The sequence below is a fragment of the Suillus fuscotomentosus genome (genome assembly GCF_016647785.1).
Source record: "Suillus fuscotomentosus strain FC203 chromosome Unknown F5891scaffold_40, whole genome shotgun sequence".
In the NCBI taxonomy this organism is placed as follows: domain Eukaryota; kingdom Fungi; phylum Basidiomycota; class Agaricomycetes; order Boletales; family Suillaceae; genus Suillus; species Suillus fuscotomentosus.
In genome coordinates, this window is record NW_024539552.1 from 232875 (window position 1) to 248698 (window position 15824).

The following is a 15824-nucleotide window of genomic DNA, read 5'->3' on the forward strand; positions in this document are numbered from 1 at the left end:
TTACAACTGGCAATACTTGGTCCTTCGTATCAAGCAGCAACGGCTTTTGCGTGCGGGTCGGGTTGCCAATACCTTAGCCTACAGTGATCATCATGCAGGATAGTTCATCGAATTTTCTGTCCACGTTACAGTCGACATCACTCCACGTAACCTCGCGCAATTTTGCACAGCCAATTGCAAATAACAATAACTACTCATCTATTTTATGGAAAAATACAGTTTTTTAAAAAATTCCATTTCTGTCCTTTGCAGAGCGGAGCTCTATGTAGGACAATTCTGTCTAGTCTAATCTATTGGGACCCCTGTGTCCCTTATGCCCAGTGAAAATCGACAAGAATGAGGCAGATAGGTAGCGATACACGTCTAAGTACCAAATGATATAGATAGAAATCTAAATAATTCGAGATGGAAAAATGCAAATTGTAAAATTAAATGCAAAGTCCAAACTTGCGAGAAATTTGCAGTGTATTTGCTGCAAATGTTGCAAATGACACTTTGCAAATTGCAAAGCTACGCCTAGATTAACATTGCGATTGCGCATATACGCTTCCTTGATCGCGATCACACAGCTACATGAATTCTATAACCTCCGAGAGCCTCGAGGCTGGCATACATCGACTTGCAAACGGTACTGATACTTACATATGCGATTGTGATGCCTGTCTTCGGAAGAACAAAGGCAAGCCCAAGCGTGTACCCCGAACTACTTACTTCCGGCACAAACCCAACAGACTCGCTAGACTTTTTCCCCCACCACTTCCTGCACAAACTCCAGCTCCTATACCGGCGCCATCGTCTAGCAAGCGTCCTCTGGATGCTTCTGATCACCCCGAACAGCCACCCATATTGAAGCACAAGGATGATCGGATTGATGGCGCAGAAGACGGTGTGTTCATAACCCTGTGATCAATATCAATTTGCTGATATGAATAATAAGATTTTGATATACCTGAGGCTGCTGACAATATTCCAGGCCCTGACGCACTCGATGGAGCTTTCGATCACCTTGAGGACACCAATTTTGGTGATACGGGACCCGAGGACAGGGAGGAGGAAGAGGAAGCTCGTGTTGAGGAAGTGCAAGCTCGTGTTGAGGACACCAATTTTGGTGATACGGGACCCGAGGACAGGGAGGAGGAAGAGGAAGCTCGTGTTGAGGAAGCACAAGCTCGTGTTGAGAACACCAATTTTGGTGATACGGGACCCGAGGACAGGGAGGAGGAAGAGGAAGCTCGTGTTGAGGACAATATACCCGAGAACTTCGATCAAGACATGCCCCCGGATGACGTCGATCTCGAGGGTGCGGACACTGACTTGGGAACCATGGGCTGGACGGACGAGGACTTGGACGAGCTACAGCAGATGGCATGCCTTGAAGATGCCCAGGATTCAATGTCATTCATTACTGCTCTCCGAAAAGCATCCCTAGACGACACACACTCTAAACTACCTCCAGACGTACTAGACAGACTTCGAAACCCTCCCCGCGAACTCCCCGATATGTCAGATCCTGATCTTATCCTTTCATTAAAATATTACTTTGCAAATACAACAATCGCTGCTTACAATCTTATCCGCGAGGCCACGATCGAACGACACCCTGAAGATGATGTATATAGTCATTACCGGGTTAAGCAAGCTGTCTGTGAACTTAGTGGTGTCGTCCCGATCGTTAATGACATGTGTACCAACACATGTCTCGCATTCACAGGTCCGTACGCCGAGCTCGATCATTGTCCTCGATGTGGAGAAGATCGATGGGACGCCAAAAAAAGCTCACCTCACAAGAAGGTAGCTCGGAAAACGTTTGACACATTTCCTGTTGGACCGCAGCTCCAGGCCCTATGGCGCCATCCAGACCAGGCAAAGAAGATGCGATGGCGCCAGGAGTACACCAACAAGATCATCGATGAATTGAAGACAACCGACGGCGTTCCGGAGGTATATGAAGATGTTCTTCATGGGAAGCAATATCTGGACGCGTGCCAATCTGGCAAAATTAAAGATGGTGATGCGGTTCTTATGTTCTCGATCGATGGTGCCCAGCTCTATGAATCCAAACAATCCGACTGTTGGATATATATTTGGGTAATTTTCGATCATGCGCCAGACGTCCGGTACAAGAAGAAGTACATACTCCCGGGCGGTATCATTCCTGGCCCCAAAAAACCCAAAAATCTAGATTCTTTCATTTTCCCCGGCCTACACCATCTTCGCGCAATTCAGACAGAAGGGCTTCCAATTTGGGATGGCGCGAAGAAGGCTCTATTTCAATCTAATCCCTTTCTCTTTGTTGCAACAGCTGACGGCCCCGGCATGGCATTTCTTACTGGCCTCGTGGGTCACCATGGCAGATTCGCATGTCGTCTCTATTGCGGACTCCCAGGGAGACACAAACCAGGTGCACCTACGTACTATCCTGCCCTACGTCAACCTGAAGGTACTGATCAACCTGATCACCCCGACTTCTTCATTGATCGGCTTCCCCTTCCCGGATCATTCGATTATGAACGGAACCTCAAGCGTGTGATCCGCTGTTCCAACATGGCCGAATACGAGCTTGCACGCCTCGAGACAGGCATTACGAAACCAAGCATCTTCTGCGGCTTCGACACTGACCGTATTTTGCTGGTGCCGCTGTGCTTTGGCTCTGACATCATGCACATCGCTGCCATCAATACCGGTGATCTCCTTCTACCCCTCTGGAGAGGAACCTTTAGAGCCGAGACTACGGATGATAAATCCACGTGGGCCTGGGCTGTTCTGACGAAGGCGACTTGGAAGGCACATGGATCTCTGATCACAGATGCAACACCCTTTCTGCCGGGTTCGTTTGATCGACCTCCTCGTAACCCAGCAGAGAAGATCAATAGTGGGTATAAGGCCTGGGAATGGCTTCTCTACCTGTATGGGATGGCACCGGCCACACTCTACGGCATCCTTCCTGAGCCCTATTGGTCGCATTTCTGTCGTCTTGCCCGGGGACTACGTATAATGCAACAATACCATATATCTAGATCAGATCTCATTGAAGGCCACCATCACCTTCTTAACTTCGCAGATGAATTTGAAGAGCTCTACTACCAGCGCCGGATCGATCGACTTCATTTCGTTCAACCATGGCTCCACTCGATCACACATATCGCTGGTGAGACAGTCAACAAGGGACCACCTATCTGCTCATCACAATGGACTATGGAGCGAACTATTGGCAACCTAGCTCAAGAGATACGACTACACAACTCCTCTGTCTACGCTAATCTCTCTCAACGTGCTGCCCGTCGTTGTCAAGTCAATGCCATCAAGGCTATCATACCAACAATCGAACCATTGGATAATGCTTCCCCGAAGGGCTCGTTGGATATCGGCCAGGGATATTTACTGCTGCGGCGAAGAGAGAGGACAGCTCACGCAGTACGTCCCTGTGAGGCCCAAGTACTACTTCGCTACCTGTCCGACAACAATGTTCATGTTACCTCCGCCCCTCTCATCACTCGATGGGCTCGTCTTCGCCTTCCAAATGGGCAAGTTGCACGGTCTGCATGGAAGGAAAATGCTATGTCCAAGCAACCAAGAATGGCACGCAATGTGAAGGTATGTTTTTCATGGTCACTCTATTAGTATTATACATTGACACGTACACTAAAGTTATTGATTGACGGCAAGACCACTGTTGCCGAAGTCTTATTTTATTTCAATATGATGCTTCACGACGAAGAGAAGACCTTTGCTTTCGTATCTGAATTCAGCCAGCCGCACACAGATCTATTTGAAAACTCGTCGCAAACGGTCTTTGCCTGTCGTTATCGTGGAGACGCTTCATTGAAACTTGTCGAGGTTCATACTATACAGTCTGTGGTGGCTATGATTCCTCATAATTTTCCGGGTATTGATGGCGTTCTTTTCTACCTCGTGGAACGACCAGGGTTGGACATTATAAGAATGAGTGGTGTGGAAGAGGAGGGTATTCTTGACGAAGAATGAGTTCAATTACTTTTTTATACGAGATGCAAGCATGTTTATTTATCTGACTACTGCATCACTAAAGAGCTTCTTCAAGTTCTCGTTTCATTGCACGAACCACAAGAAAATTCTTGTCTGTACGCGATCGATCGTACCATGCTTCATCCTCCTCCTTCGACACGTACTTCCAGTAAATTGATCCAGGCGGTGGTGGGCTTGGCGTTGCAAATATAGACTTCATATTACTTTTGGGCATGGAGAGAACTGGTCGGGTGATAGTGGACGAGTGTGCCATTGGCTCAGGTGGGTCGCTTTCAGGCTCGGTGACGCTGTCAGGATCGTTCACACAAGGAGGGGTGATGACTTGCTGTGGTGTTGGCTCAGGTGGGTCGCTTTCGGGCTCGGTGATGCTTTCAGGATCGTCCACATGAGGAGGGGTGATGACTTGCTGTGGTGTTGGCTCAGGTGGGTCGCTTTCGGGCTCGGTGATGCTTTCAGGATCATCCACACGAGGAGGGGTGATGACTTTCTGCAGTGTTGGCTCGGGTGGGTCGCTTTCGGGCTCAGTGACACTTTCAGGATCATCCACACGAGGAGGGGTGAAGACTTGCTGCAGTGTTGGCTCGGGTGGGTCGCTTTCGGGCTCGTCAGGCCAGGGAGGCATAGTATTTGGGTGATGCCTTCAATATAAGTTGTTGAACCGAGATATAATCATATAATAGTGACTCACAACAGTTGCTGTCTGATCAAGTGTTCTTTCTCTGGATGCGCATGCCAGTATGCTGGGTTGACAAACATATCATCCGAGGGTGTCATCTTTGGTGTGCTGGAACGACTGTCTGAAAAAGATATGCTAAGATACATTAGTGATAACAGTGTTAGAAGTGATGGAGAACATACCTAGTATCAGCATCGTAGCCATCATTATCCTGATCAAAAGACATATCTAAAACTCGTTGAGTGGATGTAGGATGAATTGATGATACTATAGAATGAATTGGACTTAGTCCGAAGTTTCCTTTCTTGACTTGTACTGCAGCGCCCCTTCTCATCATACCATCATTATGCCCGACACAACGACTTCACCGACAGGATACGCCAATCTCCTCATGTCTCAAATTTCTCCACAACATTCTTTTAATTCACAACTTAATTCCGGCGGCTCACATAATTTTCAAAATACCCGGCGTGATTGCGATACCAATAATACCGTGAGTTCTATGATAGAGAACTTGTTACATTAATGAGATACACGTGTCATTAGTCTACCATGTTGCCCGAAGGGCTCTGGGCTCTTCTTGATCAGGGTCGTTTATCTCCCAATGATCCTGACGTCAACATGATCTCACAATTGAGGCGAGAGATATCGGAACTCCAGCACACAGTCGCCTTTCTCCAGTCGGAGAAAACACAACTCATCAATGAAAACTTGTGTCTGAACACAAAATGCGAAACATTGCAGTAAGTTCCAGTCATATCATGCGCATATATGCACACCGTGTTTGCTGATGCGATCAATGATGTCATGGTATATCTTCTCTCAGGACCATACTTGTTAACAGTCGAGGTTCTGCCAGCTCAACTGCATCAAGTTCTTCTTTGTCGGTTGCAAGTGACAGTACTGTGGATCGAAAACCTACTCTTCTGGACGTCGCTCGTGAAGATTCTGATCATGACCTCAACGCAATTGATTACCCACTGGTCAGATCATGGACGAAGAAAGACTGGCAGGAGAACATGCCGTCAAGTACATCAGCCAATCCTGGATCCTCTGGGAAAAAGCGAGGAGCCACACGCATGGCACGAGGCATCAATGTAGCATGTACCTACCTGCAAGACCAAGCTGGCCAGCCGGTGTCTGCACAACGGGCAAAAACCATCCGTCTTTTCATGCTGTCATGTTTTCGACAACTCGAATCTCAAGGTCTCGCGCCCGAATCCATCGGCCAAGCATCGCTCAAAGTCCTACATTGGCTTATTCACATGCTACGCAAACATTACATTGAACTCCGTCTATGCGCTGACAATTGGAAAGCTATGAAATTAATGATCGACAACTATTCCCAATGGTACAACTACCACGTTGTCAAGAAACAAACTAGCGGTCATGTCAAGTCCGAAGACATAGAGACTGCCGACGATGACAACAACATTACCCCTCCTTCTTCCTCACCATCTGCGACACCTGCTGTTACCCCTCCTTCTTCCTCACCATCTGCGACACCTGCTGTTACCCCCCCTTCCTCATCTTCTTCAACACCTGCGGCTACCCCTCCTTCCTCATCTTCAACTTCTCATAAACGAGTTAACGTTGATATCGACCCTGTTGCAGAACCAGCGTTGAAAAGACAACGAGTCGAAGTGGAGGACCTCTCACCTTCACCTCTTTTAACTGGCCCTGATAATGATTTGTATATTGCACCGGTAAGTCAAATTTTCCTTCCGTTTTACTTATTAATTGTTGTAGATTATGCCACCTGCCTCACCCCGCACTGAGAACGAAATCCCACGACACGCATCACCAGAACGTGAACCAACCCCACCTCCCCGTACCGACAAAGGAAAAGAGAAGGAAGTGATTACTGTGGAGGTCAACAATCCTCTGTAAGTGATCGCTCTATTGCTCATTACATTCTACTGATACTATTAATTTAGTTCTAATCTTGTCTTCAAACCTCGCCCCAAGCCAATCCCAAAGAAAGCTCCTGCCTCCATCGACTCTGCCACTTCTGGAACGACTAGCGCCGAGCCGACTATCATCACCCCTCCATCCAATGACCCATCGGATACCAACGCAGCTTCCCTCGCTGTCAAGATGGAACTCCTGGTAGCGACCCCCACGGAGCCCATTCCCGGTGCAATCAACTCGAAGGCCCAACCTGCAAAGAAGCGTCAGCCGAGCACAAAGCCCATGCGTGTGAGCTCGAAGATCACGGCGCAGTAAGATTTATCTATTGCGGTCACAGCAAGTAAGGCTAACACTATTATTATTATAGGAATCTTTGTGCCCTCGAATGGCAATCGAACGGCCATCAGAAAGAACCGGCAAGCGTCTTTGCAACCTACTGGAACAGTCTATCGAAGACTGACAAAGAGGTATGTCGTTTTTGTATTGATGTCATTTATCTACTGACTAGCACTATTATTGAAGGTATACAAGCACAAAGCGGCTCTACAGGTGCGTGGTTTTCATGATATCCGCGAGTATCTTCATACTAACAATGATTTGCCTTATAGCTCGGCTCGGCTGGACCCACTGAAAGGAACGGCGCCGGCGATGATGCAGACGAGGAGTAGCGGATGGATACGAGGCGGGATGGCGGGCGCGGGATGGCGGGATGTCGGGATGGCGGAGGCGGGCGCGGGCGCAGCGATACCACTACCTAACCATAGCGATACCTATAGATACATCATTCAATGGCATTAGATACCTATTCATCTCATCTAATTGGAACATTTTCAGCACATGTTTGCATCTAAAACCCATCTAAAACCAACTAAAATCGTATCGAAGCTCGTTTCGGTCTCTATCGTTTTTCGTCTCGAAAAGTCCCACTTTTCTAAAGAGGTCGAAACATAACGAAAAATTTCATTCCCTCATATTTTTTTCGATCTATATCTACACGTATCTACGTCATTCTTGTCGATTTTCACTGGGCCTTATGTAGTACCGGATGCGCGAATGCCCTGGTGTGAGGCGTGCCTCCACCAGTCCGCCGTTCCCGCCGGCCGTTTTAGACGCGCCACCCGTTTATAGATAAGACCTTTGTATCAGTGTGTGAAGATGGGATGCTAACAATTATCATCTATATACGCGTACTCGGTCGCCCATGGCGAGCAGGTACAGGAATCGTTGGGCTTATGCAGGTATCATGTGGGTGGTCCTGTGTGTGCCCAGTGAAGGCCTTTTGACATTCATACTTGCGTTCCTCTTGACAGGGATTCCGTGTAGGCGAGTGATTGTTTGTACATTGTGATACAGATTGGTGATGGGGAGTGATGGCACAGTGTGAACGTTTGGAAGTGAGACAGCGTATGGGAGAAATACAGTTAAGAGCAGACACTAGTAAGATATCGAAACAAAGCAACAAACGATATATATGTGCGATAATATACGACAAGGAGAATTTAATGCTGCAATGGAAAGGTCAGAAGCATGCGCCTTTCCCGGATGATGTGGCTTATATTCTACTTTTCAAGCACATTACATACGAACCAAACACGTTATGCGTTTACTTATAGGCCAAGAAATAGGCCGAGAGAGCGGGAAGATCATTCGACCCTGCATCAGAGTTGTGGAGGAACGATACACGCGGGAGGTTTTTACGACACGCTAGAACAAAGGTACGAGTCTCAGTATCCGTTTCGAATCTCTATTAACAATTGTTTGTACCTAGAACAAAGGTACGACTAGATGTACGTCAGCGCTTGCGCTCGAACGTTACAGTGGGACTTGTACTTACGTCTCAGTATTCGTTTCGAATCTGAGACGTTTCGACGAAAACAGCGTCCTCTTATACGGTGAGTCTGCCAGCAATAGCTTTGATGAAAAATATATACTTAAAGAACGAAAAGATTGCCGACGTTGACACGTCGTCGACGTTCTCCGTTTGGAGACGCTCGCACTCGATGTGCTCTATTCTTCGGCCGTATCGTCCTTTCCTTTCTCGGCTCTCTCTCTCTCGGCCTTACTTCCCTCGGACACATCGGCTCTCAACAAGAGTAGCCCTGGCGCCGAGATCCATTGAACTTCAGGACGATAACTGTGCCGCACCAAGCTTTCGCAATTAAGATACGTTGTTAAGGACGAAGGCATGAAGTAACATGAATACAAAAGGGAAACATAGCAAAGGTCTCAAGGGAAAACAAATATTGAACGGCAGTCGATGTAATCGTAATTAATACGGCTATGGATGTAGACGGAGTTTACTCATAAATACGACTCGGAGTAACCTACTACTGGTGTGGGGGATCGCGTCGGGGATCGATTTTGAGGTCAATCTGACGGATATGGCGTATGATTGTATCTCGGCGCATGGGCTGTTGGTACGTGCATCCCTCCCACCGACATATAACATGAGAGTTCCCACGTGGGAGATGGGATGGTATGTGTTTCTTCATCTCTTGTTTATTTAGGGCCTTGTTGCATGGACCGTGACCATCATTCCACTTGCAGACATACAAGCTGCTAGATGTGAGCGATGTTGGTGGGTTGTCATGGACCGGGTCAGGCTGACCCCCACTGGGGCTTGATTCGCAAATGTTGCCAGAAGACTCCGGATTGTTCACCAACGGATCATTGGAGGAAGGAGAGCGGAGATGATTGAAAGAGGCGTTGTACGAAGGCTGTTGAGTAGCACTATCAATGAAGGTGTTAATTTTTACTTAAACGGGGACTTGAAGAAATTCGTACATATGAATACGCTGGTCGTTACTCGTTGAATCTCCGCCATTCATGTGATGCTGGTGGTGCTGAGTAACCACGGGCGGGGGATACTCTGGAGCCGAAGGCAGGCAATCCTGTTGAGGCTGAGATGATGACAGGTCCTACAGCGAAATATTAGGTCACTACTGTTTACAAGCACAGACGAAACACACATTATCGACCAATCTTAGCCATTCTGGAGGCAATGCCCTGTATAGATCCGAATCCTCATGCCTATGCAGGGGATCAATACCAAAAAGAAACGTAGGAGTACGAGCGCACCAGAAGTTATAATCATTCATTCTGCGATCCGCTGGGTAAGAGGGACTTGAGGATGTGGTTTCGAAACTTAGGAAGTGTCGCGGACATAGTACTTATGTAGGGGAATAGACTGGCAGAAACGACAATGAAGGCCGACAAGTAAATGTGGCATGTAGGCCAATAACCAAAGGTTGTCCGCAGGCCAAGAACCGGTGGCATGCAAGGCCAGCTAGGACAAGAACAGAAAGAGATGAAAATTGATCATCAAAGCTACCCCGCCAGTAGTCCTTTGGGGCGGAACGGCGAATGACAAAATACCGCGGACGACAAAAGGCCAGAGACTGACTGTAAAAATGAGATTCATTTCGGCGGTGTCATGTTGGACTAACCCCGAGTAACGCTTGAAGCTACTTTTCAAAGTTTAGCTCTGGCCTTGGCCTCGACTCCCACGCGGTTGGCAAGCTCGACCATAACCTTCTAACCATGAACATCATGTTTTGATCTGTCTTGGTTGCAAACAGCCATCAATGAGGCCAACCGGTCGATGTGGCGAGCCGTGTCTGACAGAAAAGGAAAACGGGAGCGCGAGAGAATAAAGCGTATATCAACAACGCTTATAATATAATTAGCGCCCACAACAGTGATAAGGAGGCCAAAGTATTCAATCGCAACCTTCCATCGGAACCTCGGGAGCCCGAAAAGAACATAGCAAAACCCGCCATCGTTATGAGGCCTTTGCCTCCGAGGAATGCTCAGCCACTGAAGGCCGATTTAATGGTTACGTGCTGCTGACATTGTGACTCGGCCTATGCCTTCATCCGTCGGAGTCATGTGTACTTTCTGTTCAACGATACCTTGATGATAATAACGTCAAGCGCAAGATGCAGGCAGACAAATGGAACGTACCCTTGTGTGTCGATATCATCAGTGTCTTTCTGGCTTATACAGGAAATGTAGAAAGTATGGGAACGGGAAATTACAACGTCGAGTACACTTATAAGCTTCCAGGTTCCTAGCATCGCCAAAATAAATCCTGTAAAAATCCAGTAGACATCCATCCAGTTAATTTGGCGTTCCTTGTTGTGCAAATATAGCACTTCGGCAGGCCGCCGGGTCGGTACTACGCGTGAAGAGCGCGACGAACAGTCGATTTGCCTACCATATGTATCTGATCTGGATATTCCAAAATGAAGTTCCATAGTTCCATGATCATCATAAACGCTCTAGAGATCAACCACTGTCTTGAGCTATCAATCCAAATCCAAAGGTTAAAAATAATCGCACAGCAGAAGAAAAGGCGGAGGTTCGACCGCCTGTTCTGCTACGGATTCGGTCCTAAGTCGACGATGATTGAGCTGTAAAAATATGTTAACGTTACAGATGTAAACGTCGAAATACTTACAGAATAGTAAGGCTGCGGGAGAAGCATTTCGTGGGATTGGTAGAAGATACACTAACCGCCAATGCCACACATGTTGCACTGCTCAGTCTGATTATGGCACGTCTTACAGTTCTAGAAAATAGTAAATAAATAAATAACGATACTCCAACAACACACTTATCTCAGTGACAGCCATACATGTATCGGAGTCAGGCCTCCAAGCTAAGCTTCAGGCCTTCATAACAGAACTCCATGGCTAGCGGTACTATGCATGTGGTAAAGATAAGTGTTGCGTTTATTTCATGTGCCTGATCGTATCTTCAACTCCTACGGGGGGTGGTGTACATATCCCACGAGGGGTCTTGAAACTTGATTTTGGAATTCGACTCTGGAGAACAGAATGGAGCCTGTGCACTAGCCCAGATCAAGCATTACGTGGATCATCCAAAAGCACAACACGAATGACAATTTAACAAAGCGAAAGCTATGTATCGGGGTCCACAATTCGCCCACTAGGGCCCTACTGAAGAATGTAGGTGAATGGCAGCCAACAAAATGTAAAACAGAGAACAAGCAGAAGAATTAACGATACGGTGCATAGATACAACAACCAATAGACCAGTGGTAGTAAGGATGAGTAGTGTAGGTGTGGAACCCACGTACTGCCTAGTGATGTGTTGCCTTCACAATGCTGACTACGATGATGATTATGATGATTGCTACTGCGACGCCAATGATCATGCGCATCTAAAGATGAGGTCAGTTTTAAACGTGATGCTGAGCGGCGAGTCCAACGGACCTTCATGTCTTTCCACCTGAGAAATTGAGAGTTCGATGAATCTTGGTCCCACTAAAAAGAATATATCACACTCACCACATGTTCTGTTGAATATGCTTTAGTATTAAATCAACGTAAAGAAGTCAAATCAAACTCACCTTCCGTACTCGGTTAGCACCACGACGGAAGCCCTGTGCCGAAACAGCAAGGTTGTCTAGGGTAATAGCTTGATTTGAAACTTTGCTCAAACACACGAGCGCGAAATCAAGCACCTGTCTTATCCTGTAATGAGTCCAATCTTTCTCCACGTTCTGCGACCTTTGTGATGTTCTCCCTCATAATGCCGACGGTGTCGTCAATTTGTTGCTGAATAGCTGCGGTTTTAGGGTTTCCACCTTGACTTGACCCGCCAGCGGGATTGGATGAGGAGCCATTGCGGGGGAGGTAAGGGTCGTAAGGTTCGGACCTATGATAGGGATAAATACAGATGAACTACGGCGCCTGCGCCATTTCGGAGAACAAACGAACATGACTATAAAAGGACGCTAAAAGGGCTCTGAAATGATGATGTTCAGTAGTGGAATCAGCAGCGGATTAGTGTGGTCTTGGTAAATGGGACACACGTTGGAAGTGAGATTTGGAGGGCGGAGCTACTTGAAGAGTGACTGGAGTGACTGCGTAGAGGCGTTGCTGAGGCAAGTGGGGAGGCAGCGGTATTCGCACGCACAAGTGACGTGTAACCGCTTTGTGACACTTTCTTGTTTTAGCTTTATACCCCTCTGTGCGCCCTTTCCAACACACTACGAGTACTGGCTTGTCGCGCTTGCGTCAATGATATTTACAGGACAATCAATTCAAGCTCTGAGTACTGGATCACAATATTTGGACTTAATTTAATATGCCAATCCTCCAACTTGGTCCTCATGTTCGCAGCTGTAGGATGTAGAAGTGTTATTTCAAAGGCAAGCAGTACTGTACGAGAGAACGAAATTCAAGGCACTCACGCCCATCTATATGGACGTTTGAACTATGTACTGTGTTCCGAATTTAGACTCGACACCATATTACATATATTAATCGTAAGTCCTGGATAGTGATAATTCGCATCGCAGGCTCGGTCGTCGTCACAACAGAGCCGAGGCTCTCCAGCTTTGGTTCGACTGCGTGGTTTTCCGTAGTAATTGATATCTTCGGAATTACCTAATTTGGTCACGGCACAAGCCGAAGTTGAATCCCCGCTACCCATCGAATCTACCCCGTCCTCGAAGGCACCACCAAATCAGCAAGCCCCGGCAATTCCGTCAAGGTAAGCAGGAATCCATGCCATTTCTCTTCACCAAACACCAGGAATGCATCCGTTCTGTTCATGCGCGAAGTTGGAGCGAATTCCAGCCAAAGATAGGCTGTAGGAGTGGTGGATGAATCAGATTGATAACGGATGACGTTTCTGGCTTGTCGCATATTCACATGAGCTTTGGAAAGGATGCAGACTGACTTACTCCCGTCGTGCGCGCTGGTTCTATAGATGGTGCGTCTCTGCTGCATATACACCCATTGCTGAAATCTAAATCGTTCGATGTGATTGAGTAGAAGGTCGAAATCGACGCGTTCTCCGGTTTCCGTGTGTACCCCTCCAAGGGCAAACTCTTTGTCCGTGGAGACTCCAAAGTCAGCTCGTCTCCTCCACTTCCAAGCTTCCTGCCTGAACACCCCTTGCAATATAGGTTTTCCGATTCGCTAGTTCCAAGAACTCTTCCCTGTTCCTCCAGCGCAAGAACCCACGTAAGATCGCATGGACACAGGTCTACCGCCGCATGCACAAGAAGGGTATCACCGAGGAAGTCGCTAAGAAACGTTCCCGCCGGACTGTGAAGCACCAACGTGGTATCGTTGGTGCTGACCTTGCTACTATCGCTGCCAGGCGCAACCAGACCGCTGCTGTCCGCAACCAGCAGAGAATTTCGGCCATTGCAAAGGCCAAGACTGAGAAGAAAGAGAAGGAGTCGAAAAAGGCCAAGGTATGTACTCGAATGTTCAAGGGGTACGTACGACTTACGCCGGTGTAGCCTGCACGTGCGCCTGTTGCGAGTGGACCCAGGGTATCAAAGCAGCAAATGAAGGGTGGCAAGGGTGGCCGATGAGCAGTTCTTTTGTTGTTGGCATATGCCTATGTATCGCACATCCTTTTCGTCATGACTTCTCGCGCGCAAAATCTATGCTACATGCTTCCACATGGTATATCCGCTCCTGCTAATTCTGAGGATGTGACGTAGATCTCATGCATTTCGATGCTCAATTAGCTCTCGAGGTAGAGCTGTTAATCAAATATGTTGGCAATAAAACCAATGATACAGGTATGTGCAAGGTATCCGTACAGGATGTCCGCAGGAAGATCTAGAATACGGGCAATTGATGACGATGGTATATACTAGTGTAGTCCAATAGATGAGATGGCAAATCAAAGTTTTGGTGCGTTATTGACACGCTCTGGGGCGTACTTTGCCTATGCATTCCGTTAGAAAAGGCTATGAGAAGTGTTTGAAAAATACCATCTCGTTCTCCTTCTTGACATAGCCACACTTTTCGTAAAAGGCTGTGGGATGTTGCTCAGTATAAGCGAAAGTCCATGGAGCGAAGCAACTTACGAATGTTAGTATCATTACAGTTCAAGATGGTTTTATAACAGCCGCTGCTCTCACTGATATGCGTGAGAGCCTGAATGATACGGAGGCCAAGCTTCTTGCCCTGGTAGTTTTTGTCGACGGCGATATCCTCGACGTGGCCGACGCTGCCAAGACCACGGAGGAACTTGCGCTCGATGAAGACGGTACCGACTCCGATGATCTTGTCGCTCGCCTTGTCGAGGATGACGATGGAGAAGTATGCGCCCGGTGTTGCGCGCATGGCGTGGAACTGATTGACCCACGCTACCTCGCCGAGGTCGTTGACGACGGATAACCCAGAAAGGACATCGAGATGCCCGCGTTTGTAGTCTGTTGACGCAAGCGGGCGTATCTATGTTTTGGTTAATGCGAAAAGCAATGTGAGGGAGCCGAAGATCAGCTTACCTGGAGATCAGAGGGAAGCTGTGCTGAAACCTCAAGTGAAATGAGCTCTTGAGGGAACATAAGGTCTAGGGATGGGAGATCTGCGCGTGTCGTGGACGCGGTGTTGATTATTGACATTGTAGTAGTGAGAATGAGTTAAGAAGAATATTCAAGTGAGTACTGATTCTGAAGTGAACGGCGATACGATGGCTGATGAGTAGGTTGTTGGTTGAATGGCATCTCGTACATATGCCATCAACGCTCTTATATGTACGTTGCCAAACATAGCCACCTCCCTCCCAAAATCCCATATAACGAACCTCTTAACCGGTTATAACCGGGTCTCTTTTAACGCGCTAGTAACTGGTTCTTAACAAGTACTAGGGCGCTAGCCTTCGCAAACAACTCGTTCAACTTGTTTCGTAGCCGTTAACGACGAGTTCATTGTCGAATTTCGATGTCGATTTGTGCACGATTCGGACGTGAATCTGGAGCCTCGAAAACTTGTCAAACACGCCGTAATCTGGTTTCTGTCGACTCGACACACTTTCGTTCAGCAGTGTGCGCTCGCCGCTGGTGCATCCGCGCATACATGGCTAATGGCGTATCCCAGACGGCATACAGCTCTTTGCACATCAAAGGTCCTTACGGAGGATGAAAATCGATGGCTTTGTGTTCAAAAATCACAAAACTAACTCGATCATTGGAACTCAATTCCGTTGTACCATTCAACCTGGAGGAGACAGGTTCTGTGACCTTCCTGTCAGAGACGAAGATGCTTCGCACGACGCATGCATACGATAGGGCACATTTAGTCCTGAAGATCATGGCGAAAGCAAAACCCACCTCATTCGCACGCGAAATCAACCGAAAAGTCTGCATGGCTTTGAAGGCATGCAACAGAGATATGGAGGATGGGATGTCCTTCGCTGAGGGCGTCGATCCTGTCCCTTTACTTTTCTCTAAATC

General features: G+C 47.5%; 5 protein-coding genes across 5 annotated transcripts; 2 read left to right on the plus strand and 3 right to left on the minus strand.

Annotated features, from left to right (window-relative positions):
* Window positions 1–5027: 5027 nt before the first annotated feature.
* F5891DRAFT_1190987 (uncharacterized protein) lies at window positions 5028–7260 on the plus strand (the record flags this gene model as incomplete). The annotated part of the gene is made up of 8 exons (XM_041367393.1): window positions 5028–5174; window positions 5228–5424; window positions 5508–6387; window positions 6431–6567; window positions 6619–6903; window positions 6960–7059; window positions 7115–7141; window positions 7201–7260. 8 exons carry the CDS (start codon window positions 5028–5030, stop codon window positions 7258–7260), a joined length of 1833 nt encoding a protein of 610 aa, XP_041223894.1.
* A 1489-nt stretch (window positions 7261–8749) lies between these two features.
* On the minus strand, window positions 8750–10121 carry F5891DRAFT_1044120 (uncharacterized protein; the record flags this gene model as incomplete). The annotated part of the gene is given in 7 exon segments (XM_041362173.1): window positions 8750–8821; window positions 8834–8925; window positions 8939–9322; window positions 9377–9510; window positions 9562–9622; window positions 9671–9990; window positions 10039–10121. Coding segments are annotated over 5 exon segments (605 nt in total), but the record flags the coding sequence as incomplete, so codon positions are not given.
* A 1204-nt stretch (window positions 10122–11325) lies between these two features.
* F5891DRAFT_1044133 (synaptobrevin-like protein) lies at window positions 11326–12515 on the minus strand. Its single transcript, XM_041362174.1, has 6 exons — window positions 12337–12515; window positions 12081–12274; window positions 11967–12022; window positions 11905–11912; window positions 11830–11845; window positions 11326–11777 (listed from the first exon to the last, which is right to left on the minus strand). Coding segments are annotated over exons 1-6 (357 nt in total). The 5' UTR covers window positions 12339–12515; the 3' UTR covers window positions 11326–11696.
* Window positions 12516–13043: 528 nt separating this feature from the next.
* On the plus strand, window positions 13044–14076 carry F5891DRAFT_1044134 (60S ribosomal protein L24). Its single transcript, XM_041362175.1, is given in 6 exon segments — window positions 13044–13114; window positions 13125–13130; window positions 13334–13336; window positions 13399–13476; window positions 13533–13826; window positions 13875–14076. The coding sequence occupies 4 exon segments, from the start codon at window positions 13334–13336 to the stop codon at window positions 13947–13949; spliced, it is 450 nt and encodes a 149-aa protein (XP_041223897.1). The 5' UTR covers window positions 13044–13114; window positions 13125–13130; the 3' UTR covers window positions 13950–14076.
* F5891DRAFT_1044136 (acyl-CoA N-acyltransferase) lies at window positions 14077–15109 on the minus strand. The gene is made up of 4 exons (XM_041362176.1): window positions 14877–15109; window positions 14454–14823; window positions 14358–14401; window positions 14077–14311 (listed from the first exon to the last, which is right to left on the minus strand). Exons 1-4 carry the CDS (start codon window positions 14991–14993, stop codon window positions 14267–14269), a joined length of 576 nt encoding a protein of 191 aa, XP_041223898.1. The 5' UTR covers window positions 14994–15109; the 3' UTR covers window positions 14077–14266.
* Between the last annotated feature and the right edge of the window lie 715 nt (window positions 15110–15824).